The following is a 13,948-nucleotide window of genomic DNA, read 5'->3' as shown; positions in this document are numbered from 1 at the left end:
GACATACTCAGGTGTTATAGCATCATTGTTTTAGTCTAACATGGGAATCACTAGAAGTGGGATATTTCTGGCGACTGAGACAAGGCTTAGTCCTTGTTCTATATTAGTCTGAATATTTCCATATGCCACTTCATCTGCTAGTGCTCCTCTAAGTTTCCATATCAACTTCAGGTCTTCCATTTCCCTGTCTGTAAAGTGCTTACAATGGCATACAACTTTCAAATTACGGTGAGATATGCATTATGCCCTCAGCAACAGTGTCAAGTACACATTTATCCTATTAGTACTTGATTTTTCCCTCCCTTGAAGACTTGAAAGTTTGAGACTAGAGAGGACATACCTCTGAGACAATCTCAGGTGGAACAGTCCTCCAGCTCATGATGGTCTAAGGTAAGTCCTCTGATGGGGCCAACATGCAGGTCCAGTGAAGAGAGAAGGCTGGAAGGTGAACATCCATCTTACCTGAGAGCTGGGCAAGAGCCGGACGTGCTGAGTGCTCCCATGCCTGCTGGCAGCCAGCCCGGTGAGCATCTGGGCAGTGACATCCAAAGGCATCTGGAATGTGCTGGTCCTGCCCTTTCTCTGGACCTCATCACCTACTCCCCCAGTGGTCCAGCCTCCTGGAAGGACATGACGATGTCCAATAACCTGCTCCTGCCAGATCATTCTTCCCATTAACCTTGCCCAAATACTTCAGACCTATGCACCTATATGTGTTCCTCCCTGCCCTGTCCTTAATTAAATGATATAAAGCACTGTTACTTATTGTATGAAGTACTTTTTATACATCCTTTTATATATTTCTCATCTTATGAATGAGGAAGAGGAAGTGCAGGAAGGTGAAAAGGATTGTCTGAGGCCACAGAGTTTTTAACAGATCTGGGATTTGATCATATGATCTTATGATTCCAGAGCTATCTAAACATCTCTGATAGAGGTTTATCAGTGTGGGTTCAAAAATCTCTAGGGCACCTAGGAGCTATGCAGGTATGTCCAACATGCAGCCACAGACCACTTCCCCTCTTTTATTTTTGTTATAATAACAAATATAAAAACAAAGGAAATTTTATTACTTATTAACTACATTTTATATTTTATATGCAACCCAAGACAATTCCTCTTTGCTAGTGTGACCCAAGCAAACCAAAAGGTTTGACATGGACATGTCTGAAATGGGATCGTAGGCACATTTCTTGGCCTCTTAATGGTTTTCTCTGTCCCACTGGGGGTAATAACAATCTCTAAAGTAGATATTAAAGATTAGATGCAATCTTACCACAGTGCCTAGCACCCAGTAGGTACTCAAAAATCAATTTCATGTCCCCTAGCTTGTGGGTTGTGGCCCCAACTTCCAACCAATTCATGGTGGTCTGGAGGAAGTCCCTTGGCTCATCTGGTTGAACTTTGATGTCTCTAGGTCCACATTCTACAATCAAATGAGTCAGGCCACTTAGAGTCTGCATAACAATGTACACAAATTGTGTGTCCCTATCCTGGCTATTAGAGCATCTTGCAGAAGGATCTATTTATCTATTTTTTTCTCTCTACCTTTGTAGTGCTTACTCTGCACTGAACATACATGACTACAGTCATTCATTTGTTCATTCATTTATTCATTCACAGTACTTTATGCTGGGTCCCAGGAAGGAGGGAGGTGCTAGAAGGAGCTGGTGATGAAGGCATGACCCATGCCTTTGTGGAGCTCAGCTCTAGAGAAAAGTGCTTATTTCATTTTTATAAGCCATTCTTGATTAGTTAAAGTTCTTTTTAGAAATTAAAGCTTTTATAAACTCAAAAGAATTCTCAGAATCTCATTTACAAGTTAATTTGGGGATTATCTCTTTCAGGTCCTCTGTCAGCCTGAATAAAATTATCTTGATCCTTAACCACCTTTTTCTCACATGTTGAATCATCGTAGACCAGTGAAAAAGTGCTGACACTCAGGAGATTTTCAGGATCATCTAGTCCTTCTTCACAATGCAGATGAGGACACAGCCCCAGGCAGTGGAAGGTGCTGGTCAAGGTCACACGGTCAGAACCAGGACTGGAGCCCAGTGCTTGCCAGCCAAGTGTGCTCAGTGTCAGTCCAGGAAGATGGGGATCAGGGGAACCTTGAAGCCGGGCAAAAGGATGCTTGGCAGATTTAGGGCCTCTAATGTGAAATGCTCAGGACTCTCCTTGCTCTGAGCTTAAGAGCTGTCTTAGAAAGGAGCAGAACTCTTTTCTCACTAGCCAAGAGCCTGAGGACTGCTTTAACAAACTACGAACACCACTGAGCTCTAAATCAGTAAGTAACCTTTTAAGAATGATTCCCAGAAACATAAGTCTCGGAGTTCTAATTTCAGAATTGAGTACTCCCTCCCCCACCCCTGCTTTTTTTGGTATTATTTCCACCAGAGCATCAATTAGCTTAAGTGAAAAAGTAGTTCTGGCTTTAAAGGGAAATTACATGTTTTGAGTCAAAATTAATCCTTGTTTTCTCCCATCTGGATGGATAATTACAATATGTCACTTTCATCCTACATGCTGATGGAAGCTGGTCGGCGTCCTTGGGTGCTGAGCAGAACAGCAACATTGGCAAAAGAATTGGGGCACAGGGACACATAGTGACCAAATCTGAGGTCACATTTTTGGGGGGGGGACCAGAGCGACATTCAGATCTAAAGCCCAGAAGGCCCCCATCACACCAGATGGGGAAAGTGAGCAGGTAAAGCGAGCTTCAGGAGGTGGATGCAACCTGAATGTGAAGGGTGGGCTTGTCTCTGAGTGGCAGATGGGCTCAGGCTCTGAAAAATCTGGGGGGACCAGGGACGTCCTTGTGTGAGTGAGTGTGTGTGTGTGTGTGTGTGCGCGCGCGCGCGTGTGCATGCTCATCGGCTGCTCACCACACTGGAGCCCTCCATGTGCCAGGGCCTGTGCTGAGTGCAGGAGGATCACAGGTAGCCCTCGCCCACTGAGAGCTCACCTTTACTGATGATAAATGTAAGCACACATGAAAATATAACAATATGGATCAGTGTACGGTAAGTACTTAACCATGTGTCAGATTATGTCCTCTTCTCCCTTCAGGGTACTGTTCCAGCAGCTCCTCTTCTTGCTACTTAAGACCCTGCCTAAATTTTAAACTTCATTTACTGCCTCCTACTGTGCCTTCAGGAGCATCCACGTCTGCCACTTCATGCCCTGTGCTTCCACCCATGTTCATGTCTCTGTGTTTTGTTTACACTGTTGCTCTTCCTACAGTGTTCTCCTTTTCATCTCATACAGGGTGAGCTCTAACTTGTCTTTCAGAACTTAGCTTAGATGTCACACCCTCTGTTTTCTCCTCCTCAAACAGAGCTGCGTTCTCTGTGCTTAGCTTCTACCTACATTTTGTACACAGGGTCACATGACACATGCTGTGGTCACTGCCATGGCATCTTCGCATGCCTGGCTTCTCCTTGGCAGAAGTCTTGCCCAGTTCTGTCTCCATAGTACACAGTAAGTGCTGGCATAGATTTAATCCTAAATTGGCCCTGAATGTGACTGAACATAAAGTGTGGGGACTACAGAAGCCCCAGAAATCATCCTTTTCAATATCTTTACATGATAGAAAAGAAAAGTGAGACAAAACCAGGTATTACTCACCCACACAACCTGGCAAGTATTTGGCAGCTGACAGGTGCTTTTAGTGGAACCTGAACTTGGTTTTAGATGACATAAAGAATTTAGACTGATGACGAGAAAGCTATAAAGGACATTCTATGTTGGGGGCCAGGTTGTGGGAAAGCAAGAAGCAGGACCTAACAAGACACATTCAGTGTGTCTGGCTATGGCAAGGCCAGAATGCTTAGAACCAAAGAGATGGTCATGACAAGGGGAAAGTTCATTTCCATTCATCACACACTTCTCAGGCACTTGTTCTGCATCGGGTTCAAGTTTGGCTCAGGAATTATAAAAGAAAAGCAAATATACCTCATACTTAAGTCCCAGGAAATAAACATATGGGACAAGAACAACCTAGAAAGAAGTGAGTGAGGGTTGATATGGTGTACTAAGTGTTGCAGAAGCCTGGAGAAGGGGGAAATCATTTACCAACGGAGGTGCGTTTGGAGAGGTAGAAGAGAGAAGAGTCTCAGCAGAGGGCAATGTTAGATGTTTGCCTTCTAGTGCCTTCTTTCTCTCTGAGTGCCCTCATTTTTGACTGCAGAGGCTCGCTGCCCTCCTAAGTCCTTCCAGGTCACTAGGCAGTCACACTTCTCCCCAGCCACTGCACACCTCACTCCCGTGTCACCACCTATTTACAACTTCCCCTGCTGACACCAAACTGAGGGTCTCTCTAGGGCCAGCACTTCTTTCCTGGTCCCCATTAAGCCATACACAGCTTATGTCTTATGCCTCTTGTGGGTGTTGAGGACCACGTCCATCAATGACTTATAAATGATACCATGTAAATTAAAGTCTTCCCCAATCCTCATTTCACCAAACACTAATAGACAGAAAGGGCATGGATTCTTCTCCTTTTTAGGAATAATGAAATGGAGCGTTAAGGAAAGGAAGGGCTGCTTCAAACTCACATTTTCTCAAGGGTAGGAGGGTAGCTCAAGGGTAGAGTGCTTCTCTAGCATGCACAGGGCCTAGGTTCAATCTCCAGCACCACACCAACTGAACAAACAAACAGGCAGAAACCTGGAACTCATTGTGTATAAGCAATATAACAAGCGTGTGCTTTGTAACATCAAGGTGTTATCAAGGACTGATGTCTAGACCAACTCTACTTATACTAGACAATCTCTTGCCACATTAGCAGTCTTCAACAAGTGTCACTTTTCAAATGAGGAGGATCCCCCAGTGGGGACATATATCAAGGCAATGTATCCTTATGGGTGCTGCCACCACTCTGTACTTTACTTCATTCGGGACTCTTCAAAATACTCTCTGAGCATGAGTATTCCATGCTCAGAGAATGATGGTCCACACTAAAGCCAGTTCTTAATCCGAGTTCAAACTTAGCCCAGGAGATTCCTATCTTTATGGTACTTACTACCTACTGCTACACAGCACAGTTATTGTTTTATGTAGTTATTTTGCATGATCTCTCCCCTACTAAACTGTAGGCAATATGAGGGCAGCATCAATGTCTCTGTCTCCTTTGGAGTCTGTCAGACCATTGTACCTTGTTCCTAGCCCCACACATCTGTAAGAGTAGAGAAGGGAAGATGCCAAGTGTGTCTACATGTATTATTTCACTTAACCTTATACCACTGCTAGTTTTGGAGATTTTATTCTTGCTTTTCAAATGAGGCTCAGAGGTTGGGGATTTATCTCAGTGGCATAAGCACCTGCCTGGCAAGTGCAAGGTCATGAGTTCGATCCCCAGTACCAAAAAACAAAACAAAACAAGCAAACAAAAAACAAATGAGACAAGTAACTTTCCCAAGGTACTACCTCTTAGACATAGCCAACACAGGAATTAAAATCAGTTCTTTTAAGCTTAAAAGTTCATTCTTCCCACTGGAAATAAATTTAAATCCAGTGACTAAATGAAGTTACAAGAACATAATAAACATGGCATATCTGGGGATAAAATGCAAAAATGAATAAAATTTGTTCCCTGCTCACTGAGAGCCCATTGTCTAACATGTGAGCAAAGCAGACAAATGAACAATGAACATGTTAAGGGTACTGCATTGGGTTCTGGGTGCTGGGTCCTGGACACGGAAACCAGACTTATCTCTGCTTGTCAGGGTCTGCCGGACTGATTGGGAAGACAGCCATTATGAAATGCCATAATTAGGCTATGCCAGAGAACATAAAGGGGCTCTAAAGTCCATGATGATTATGTGGGCAATGAGGTTTCAAGCCCTCTCAAGCAATAACTCCCTTTTCTTTTAAATAAGGATGCCAAGGCTTTCCAAGGACCCCAAGGCGGGCAGCCTAACCCTATTGGCTTCCTTCCAAAGCACCAAGCTAGCGCTTTTCTGTGTGTTCATCCCTGTCCTGTGGTGGAATGGGTTGAATGGGTTGGAATCAGGATAGAAAGGTGGGAGGGCTGGAGCTGTAGGACAGTTACATTTTCCCGAGAACCAGAATAACACAATGGATCCATCCATCCATCTAACAGGCATTCACTGAGCAATAGTGCCTGTTTGAAACCAGGCCCTGAGCCAGGTTCTGGGGACACAGAGAAGAGGCTACTGTTCCTAGGAGGCTACAGTCCCATGGGGGAGATAGACATGCACTCAAAGAATTTTCTTACAGCGTATATATGTGCTGTCTTCTCTCTTTCTGTTATCTCCCCTTTTGCAGGAAAGAAAAACCCCCTCCCTACAAGCACCCATTTCTACGGGGCCCAGCCAGCAACCACCCCAACGGCAAAGGGGACAAGAAGAGCTCAGTGAACCACAAAGACCCTTCAAACCCTTTTTAAAGATGTGGAGTCCGGGGAGTCTTTGTGGAGGCAGGAGCATGCATTTCCTGCTGGGACATGAAATTAATCACCCTTGTCTGGTTTCTAAGACAAGAATTTGAAGGATAATGCATAGGCTAGTGAAAGGGAAGGGGGAAAAAAAGAGAGAGAAATTTCATCATTGATTTTCCAATGGAAAATCAATTGCGAGCCTTCAGCTCAAGGCTGAACACAGTAAGAGACAGGAACCAAGTGAGCACAAGCACTATTTTCCACAACATAGAGATCCACACACATGCCTTTTAAGAGGCCTGACACATCTCAGGTCATTTCTGTGGAAGGCCTTTTACCTTTAAAAGTCATGCAGTTACTGCAGATGGTTCCCTTTCAAAGTAGGTCACAATTGTTTATAGCTTTAGAAGATACAATATTCATATTTTCTGATCCAAAACAATAGCAACAATACATACAGCCTAAAAGCAAATGTACTATTGGAAACAACGGGACAGAAGTTTCACATCACAGTGTTCACTGTATCTGTAAGCAGCATGCTTTCCCAAGCCCCAGCATGCAAATTCAGAAAACTGTTCTAAAAATTATTTCTCAATTTTTGAGGTAGTTTAATAAAAAACTTTAGCTGCAAAGACAAAAGGTATTGATCATTGTGTCCCAAAGATCCGTACAGTTAAGGTCTCCATGCCCTTGGTACAGGTTTCATGCCTGACCCCTGACTAGGTACGTCACTGATAGTCTGCTAGGAAGGTAAGGGAGATGCAAATGACAAAAGAGTGTGTCCTCAGGCAAGTAGGAAAGGTAAAATAAAAACAAGCACTAGCAATTCCCAAGGTAGAGCAAGCTAAATATTGTACATTTTTTCTAAGAGTAAAGTGCCTTTGTGTGATGAATGGGTCCAGGGGAGTCTGCTCTCTTCCTGTCTATGGAAGCAGCAGGCTGAGTCACCATGACAGCCTGCTAATTAAAATGACCTCCTGGAAATGAGGATTAGGAGATAGGGAGAGGAAGGAAGGCTCCAGGGAAATAGGGCCTTTAGTACAAAGCTCCAGTTAAGCATTCTTTTGGCTTATATTGGAGATTTTTTAAGTTCATTGCAAAAATCAAGAGCAAAGCTTATTCTCCTTTTGCATGTGGGCTTTCAGAAATGGTTAAAAAAAAAACATATGTTAGTGGCTACAAATGATGTGTTGTATATATAGTTTATCCCCTGGGCTTTTGTTGCCAGAGAACATAAATAAAGTGGCTTTGTGCGGCTCTCTGTTCCTGAGTGTTCTTGGCACTTTTGCCTTTAGGTGAACACCCTCTCAAGAACCTACAAGTCAACCCAAGATTGGAATAATATTTACTTTAGGGTCAGGGACTCTATCATCAAGATAAGGAAGAACAATCAGACTTGAACTTCCAGAAGTTCCTGTGTCAGAGTCTTGAGGAATTTAATTGATTGCAACCCGCTCAATGTGAGCAACAATGTGGCAGTCTTTTAGGGATGATAACATCATTTTAGATATCACAGACAGAGGCAGGCTGCAGAAAAGGAGAGAGATGATGCTCCAGGTCTATTTTTCCTTGGCCAGAACACATCCTTATTTCATGATTATATACAGGCCCCATATTGCAAACTGCATTGACGAATTAGGTCAAAGGCCGCAAAGATAACAGTTTAAGGGCAAAAGCTTAGAAACAGGTAAGTTGGAGTTCTAATCTGGAATTCAAGCCCCAGTTTCATCTCTCCATAACTTAGGAAAATATTTAACATCTGTGGATCTTAATTTCCTTACCTGTAAGATGGTAATGGTAATATCTACTTTCTCGGAATTGTTATAGAAATTTAAGGAACTTAGGTATAGAAAATATCAACACAAAAATTTTATGTGCTCACTGAATAATAGCTTGGATCGTTTGGAACATGGCCAGAATAATGAAGTGTCTGAAGATCATTCCCCAAAGACACAGATGAGGATCCTGGAGTTGTTGATCTTCTATATAAAAAATAAGGAGCAAAATTACAGTCTCTACAAAGTTAAAAGGATATCATAAGAAAAAAAGAACAAAACTTGTTCTGTGTTGCCCAGAGGTAGTAATCAAATCCATGGAGTGAGTTTCAGACATAAATTTTTAGTCAGGATGAGGAAAACATTCTGGCAAATACAGTCACCCACCCTTGGGTAGGCTCCTTGAAAGACACTGGAAGTACGCAAGCAGAATCTAAATAAACATATGTCAGGAATAAAGTAAACGGAGTTCCTTCTCTAGGTGTACACTGGATCAGAAGCTGGGATGCTCTGCCTATGACTCTGGAGAGAAATGGCACGGACAGAATAAAAAGCATTGCTTAACACTAGACACGACAACATTGAGATGTCTCTGAATTATGGTATGTGGACCCTGCTAAGGTTACAGGACTATAAGGTAGACTGAAGATTACTTTGCAAGAGGATTGTCTGCCTCTTTTCAGTGGCAGAGTAGAAACCAAAGGGCTAGCTGAGACACAAGGATTGTCAGTGGCCTTCCTGGTGACCTTGACCTATACAGTTCCTCCTTATATTCATAACATTTCCTGGACAAGGTCATACTTACCACATCAAGCTAGAGCAGAAAGGTTTTCATCCCTGAGATGAAATTCAGCAACCAGCCAACAGGTGAATCAGCCAGAGGCTACTGGTCCAGCCCACTTCAGCAGGGGCACTTCCAGCCTGTTATTTCATCTCTGCTCATGAGATAAGAACAACTAAGTGGGTAGAATCAGTGACCAACATAGTGTTTGGTGTATTTCGGAGGAGAGCAAGACCAGTCGTGAAAAGGAAGGGTGAGAAGCAGTGAGGAGGGACACTGCAGTTCTCTACTTGTTCTCACAAAACTCTTCATACCGATCAGCACCTTGTTGTGCATTAGTCCAGGGTCTCAGGGATGGGCTAGATGTTTGTACACCCACCAAAACTGTGGTGGACAGGCTGGACGCTGCCCAGCTTCTCTATCACTGAAGAGACGGACCACCTGCTTCTGATGATGTTTGCTTTGCAGGAGATTTTGCAGTCACCTTTGATTGGAGAGAATGGGGAGAACACAAGATAAGCTTGCATTCCTTCACTGTAGCTCAACTGGTGTGTTTTTTTTTTCAGTTTCTCAATTTTTTCATGTTTTTTGTATTTTATTTTAAAAGGAAAAAAAAAGAATAGAAACATGACACAGAAATTCAAAGCAAAATAATAGGAGATTAACAATGGTTAGTATATGGTGTAGTGTTATCTTCAAAGTAGTTTTTCACATTGTAAGATATAGGCATGAAAAAATGATCAAACAAAGAAAACACAAACTGCTTTCTGATGCACAGGGGCTAGTAGTACAGTTATATGTCATATATACAGAAATCAGTCATGGACAAATGGGGTAAGTTTGTTAAGCATAGATTCACATACCTACCAAATATATATTGAAAATGTGCTGTATGCCAGGTGTTCTGCTAGATACCTTTGTGTCCATTGGCTTTGTGTCACAGAATATTTCCAATGGTCTCATGAGGTAAGTATCACTTTCTCCATCTCCCCAGTGAGATGAAGGGTAAAATCCCTTTTCATATGGCTGGCAGGAATCCGGATTCAAACACACAAGCTTCCTTTCCATTACTCCACAATAGGCTTTCTCCATTTATCTCCAGGCAAAATCAGGTCACAACAGAAATCAACTTACCACAGAATAACAAGTAAACAATGGGGGGTGGAGAGGGGGGAAGGAAGCACGCAAGCTTTCAGGCTCAAAAAATAAGTTAAAGTTTTCAGAACTTTTAGCAACTACTGCAAAAGTCTCACACAGCTGAGTTCCTCCTGGGTCCTCCAGAGTGCTTCAGAACATTGGGTTTGGACAAGAGATGCATTGATCATACATCATATGTTTGCAGTCAGGAGGTAAATAGGACAAAACCTGGACACAGGCTTAACTCTGCCACACCACAGTGCCTCCCAGGTAAAATTAAAACCTCAGCACCTAGCATGGCCAACTGACAGTGTGATCCCTGTGACACCTGTTAGAGATAATCAAATTTATTGGTCCTCCAAAGACCCGAGATTTATTTTTGACTGACCACATGCGAATCTTCAATTCAAAACTTTTAATCTCCTCCCCATCACCTGTCTTGGTTAATTTCCTCTTTTCAAATCTAGTTGTCCAAGATGCAAATCCTGCCACTGCCTTTACTCACTTCTCTACCTTTCCCACAAGCAAGGAAACAAGGGCCAGTTGCTTCTGTCTCTGTGTCTGACTCCAAGCATTATGATGGAGTAACTTTAGAATCAGACAGACTTGAGTGTTAATCTTAGTCTCGCCACTTGCTAACTGCCTTGAGAATTATTTAAAGCATCATTTACTTTTCTTTTTTTTTTTATTTAAGAGGAAAAAGAGAAAAACACAAAACAAAACAAAGCGGTGTAAGGGTACACGTAATACAGAACTACAAAAAAAAAAAAACATAACAGTAAGAAATCACCTGTTAGTAGATTACATATTATCATCTTGAAAATAGTTGCTCAAATCACAGTATCAAAGAATACAAGGTGGACATTCAAACAGGGAGACTGCAAACAGCTGTGTTCAATGATCCAAAAACATTGATATAGTCAGCTATTTAACACCCCTAAACACACTTGCTGTTATATCCGTTAGAGCTCTTTTTCTTTTTTCTTTTTTTCTTTTTTTTCTCTCTCTTTTTTACAACAAAATTTACACATTTTGGATTTTATTACTCCTTAGTGCTTATTACTTTTTTGGGGGGGGAGAGAATACAGTCAAATATGGCAAAACAAAGCTGTCAATCAAAACCAAGGATAGACATAGCACATGGTGTAGAACAGAGTACAAGGTTATCAACAAACATCATTTACTTTTCCCACCTCTGAAATAGGACAATAACACCTATGGGCAGGATGACTGTTTCCTTGCCTTCTTTGGCCTGCCCTGTGTTCCCCCCCACCATCCTCTTCCAGTCATCTACACAGACTGCTGGACTTCTGTACCTTCACATACTCTCTGCTAACCCAGCATCTCTTGGAAGCTTCCAGAATCTCTACCCATGACTCTATGTTTATGGCACCTCTTTAAAGCAATTGCTTGAGCAGGGAGCCAAGATATCATCTACATTGTGTCTTTTGGGCCCCACTTGGGTTCAATTTCCAAGTCTCACTTGATTATGCTTTAGTCGCTCTCATCTCCATTCACCACCCTAACTCCTCTTAAATAAAGAAAATCTTTCTCATTGTTCAAGACTTAGCTCATCCCAACTACATGACATCGTTCCCAGTCGTAATGGTTGTAATTAATTGCTTCTTTTCTTTTGTATGCCCCAGCACCTTGTTTAGCAACCTGCTAATCATTGTTTTATTCGGGTGATTGTCGGTTCCCTCTACTATCATTTCACTCGAGAACATCTCCATATCTTTTTTTTTTTCTCTCTCCTTCTCTCTTTTTTATTTAAGGAGAAAAAGAAAAAGTGTACAAGTTATACAGAATTTCAGAAAACAAACAGTAGGAAATCACTAGTTAATAGATTACATATTGTTATCTTAGAAATAGTTGTTCAAGTTACAAAATTAAAGCATATAAAGTGGACTTTCAAACAGGGAAACTGCAAACAGTTCTGTTCAATGATCCAACAAAACTCAGTAATATGGTTATCTACCTCCTACACTTAAATATACATGCAGTTATATTCTTTAGAGCACTTTCTTTTCCTTTCTTTTGTACAATGACAATTACATATTTTGGGTTTTATTACTCCCACAGTTCTTATTACTTTTTTGAATTCTTCTGTCTCCATCAGTCTTAACAGGTTGTATCTTATTGGATTTTATTATATGTGATAATATAAGCAAAAACTTTTACAGACAAGGAGGTTATACAGAAACCATTGTTCATTTTCTGATAGTTGGTTCTAAATACCCTATAATACTGTCATCCTCTTGAATGGTTTTACATTTTCTTGATATGTTTGGTGCTACAGTATACGAAGTTATACTCAAAGATTTCAAGGAAAGAGACACTATGGTAACTAATTTTATGTCAGGATATCTTGTGGTGAAACACTATTTTGTTTAACTGGTTATGCTTTGACCTGCACTGGTTTGTTGTTATGCCCTCTTTTATCTCAATCTCCTTTTTTAAAAAATTATTTACTTTTATTTTTATCTTTTTAATTAAGGGAAAAATAAAAAAATAGCAGGATACATTATAGTAACCCACTTTGATTTCCTGTTAACTTGATTTGAAACCCTGTATAGCCCTCACCATCTTGCTTTGACTGATTTTCCTCTATTCTGCTTTGCTTGATAGTACCAAGTTTGAAAGTACAGGCAAAACTGTGAAGATAATAAGATTCATTATGACGCCCATCCTGGTTGACTATTATCTTCTTGTAAAGTCCTGTAATGTCTCCAATGTTTTGGTTTTATTCTTTGCTGTTTTGTTCAATTTTATTATAACTGATGGTATAGGCAATTCTTTTTAAGATAACAAGAGGCAGTATGGTAACCACTGTTGATCACCTAGTATTTTGTTTTACATTATCTATTATGTCCATCCTTTTGATTTGACTGACTCTGTTCTGTTATGGTACATTTGATTTTACTGTCTTTATTTCTTCATATCTTGATAGCACAGATCAAAAGTCCTCAGTTAAACATAGCAGAACAGAAGAAGAAAAAATAAATGAATCTCAGATCCAAAATTCCATCCTAATCTCATTTTTCTACCTGGATCATAATTGCAGCTTTATCTTCTTAAAGCACTGACCTCTCTGACATATTCCATTGCTGAGACTTCTTCCCTGGTTGCCTTATCTACGGGATTAAATTCCAACAGTGTGAAAGACAGAAGCTTGGGATAACTTCTAGAGCAGCAGCCTCGGAGGAAAGATGGAGTAGGTGTTTTCACTTAATCCTCCAAAGGTCAGTTTCTTTTTCAAGGCCCCAGGCAATTAGATCATTTTTCCTATAACAGTAACAATATCCACCATTGTGGTTATTATTTCTACCGCTGCTACTATTGCTAGTGATAATTCTGCTACTATACTGTGGCAGATACTATTACTACTGCTAAACCCAGCCCCCGATTACTCCTCCTCTTCTTCTTGCTTCTGTGGCTACTACTCCTAAGAATATTAGTACCGCTGTCACTGCTGTTGCTACCACTACTACTGCTAACCTACTACTGCTTCTGCTGCTTCTGCTACTGCTAGTGTTAATAATGTTGGTCCTACCGTTACTACTGCTGCTGCTAATGTAATGCTGCTAATCTAATACAATTGCTACTGTTCCTACTGTTATAGGCAGCTGAGTTAGAGAAAAATTAACAGAAAGTCATACAAGGACAGACCCTCAAGAGAGTCAGTGCAAAAACGAAAGCACAACAAAACTGTGTTTGGAGGTGCATCTGTTAAAGATGCAATGACCAGGCCTACATGCCTCCCTGAAGGATAAACAATAATTTGAGATTGTACTATGATGGTTATCACCTGGTCCACTAAAGTCCAGATAGGCATCATTTACCCAGGTGGGTGAC

General features: G+C 41.2%; 1 protein-coding gene across 5 annotated transcripts in view; it reads left to right on the top strand.

Moving 5' to 3' along the window:
• Nucleotides 1–7,665, top strand: part of Agbl4 (AGBL carboxypeptidase 4) — a 1,435,759-nt gene extending 1,428,094 nt beyond the window's left edge. For 3 of the 5 annotated variants that reach the window (XM_063236475.1, XM_063236474.1, XM_063236473.1), the window contains one exon: nucleotides 420–761. In XM_063236475.1, coding sequence (XP_063092545.1) covers nucleotides 420–678 — 259 coding nt within the window. In that variant the 3' untranslated portion in view covers nucleotides 679–761. Of the gene's footprint in view, nucleotides 1–419; nucleotides 762–6,288 lie in introns of those variants that run through there. The other 2 variants (XM_063236476.1, XM_063236477.1) reach the window with 1 other exon arrangement.
• The last annotated feature ends 6,283 nt before the right edge of the window (nucleotides 7,666–13,948 follow it).

Source organism: Cavia porcellus, unplaced genomic scaffold (genome assembly GCF_034190915.1).
Source record: "Cavia porcellus strain 051 isolate PalLab524CR breed Dunkin Hartley unplaced genomic scaffold, mCavPor4.1 scaffold_25, whole genome shotgun sequence".
Taxonomy (NCBI): domain Eukaryota; kingdom Metazoa; phylum Chordata; class Mammalia; order Rodentia; family Caviidae; genus Cavia; species Cavia porcellus.
This window is presented reverse-complemented; position numbering and strand designations above follow the sequence as displayed.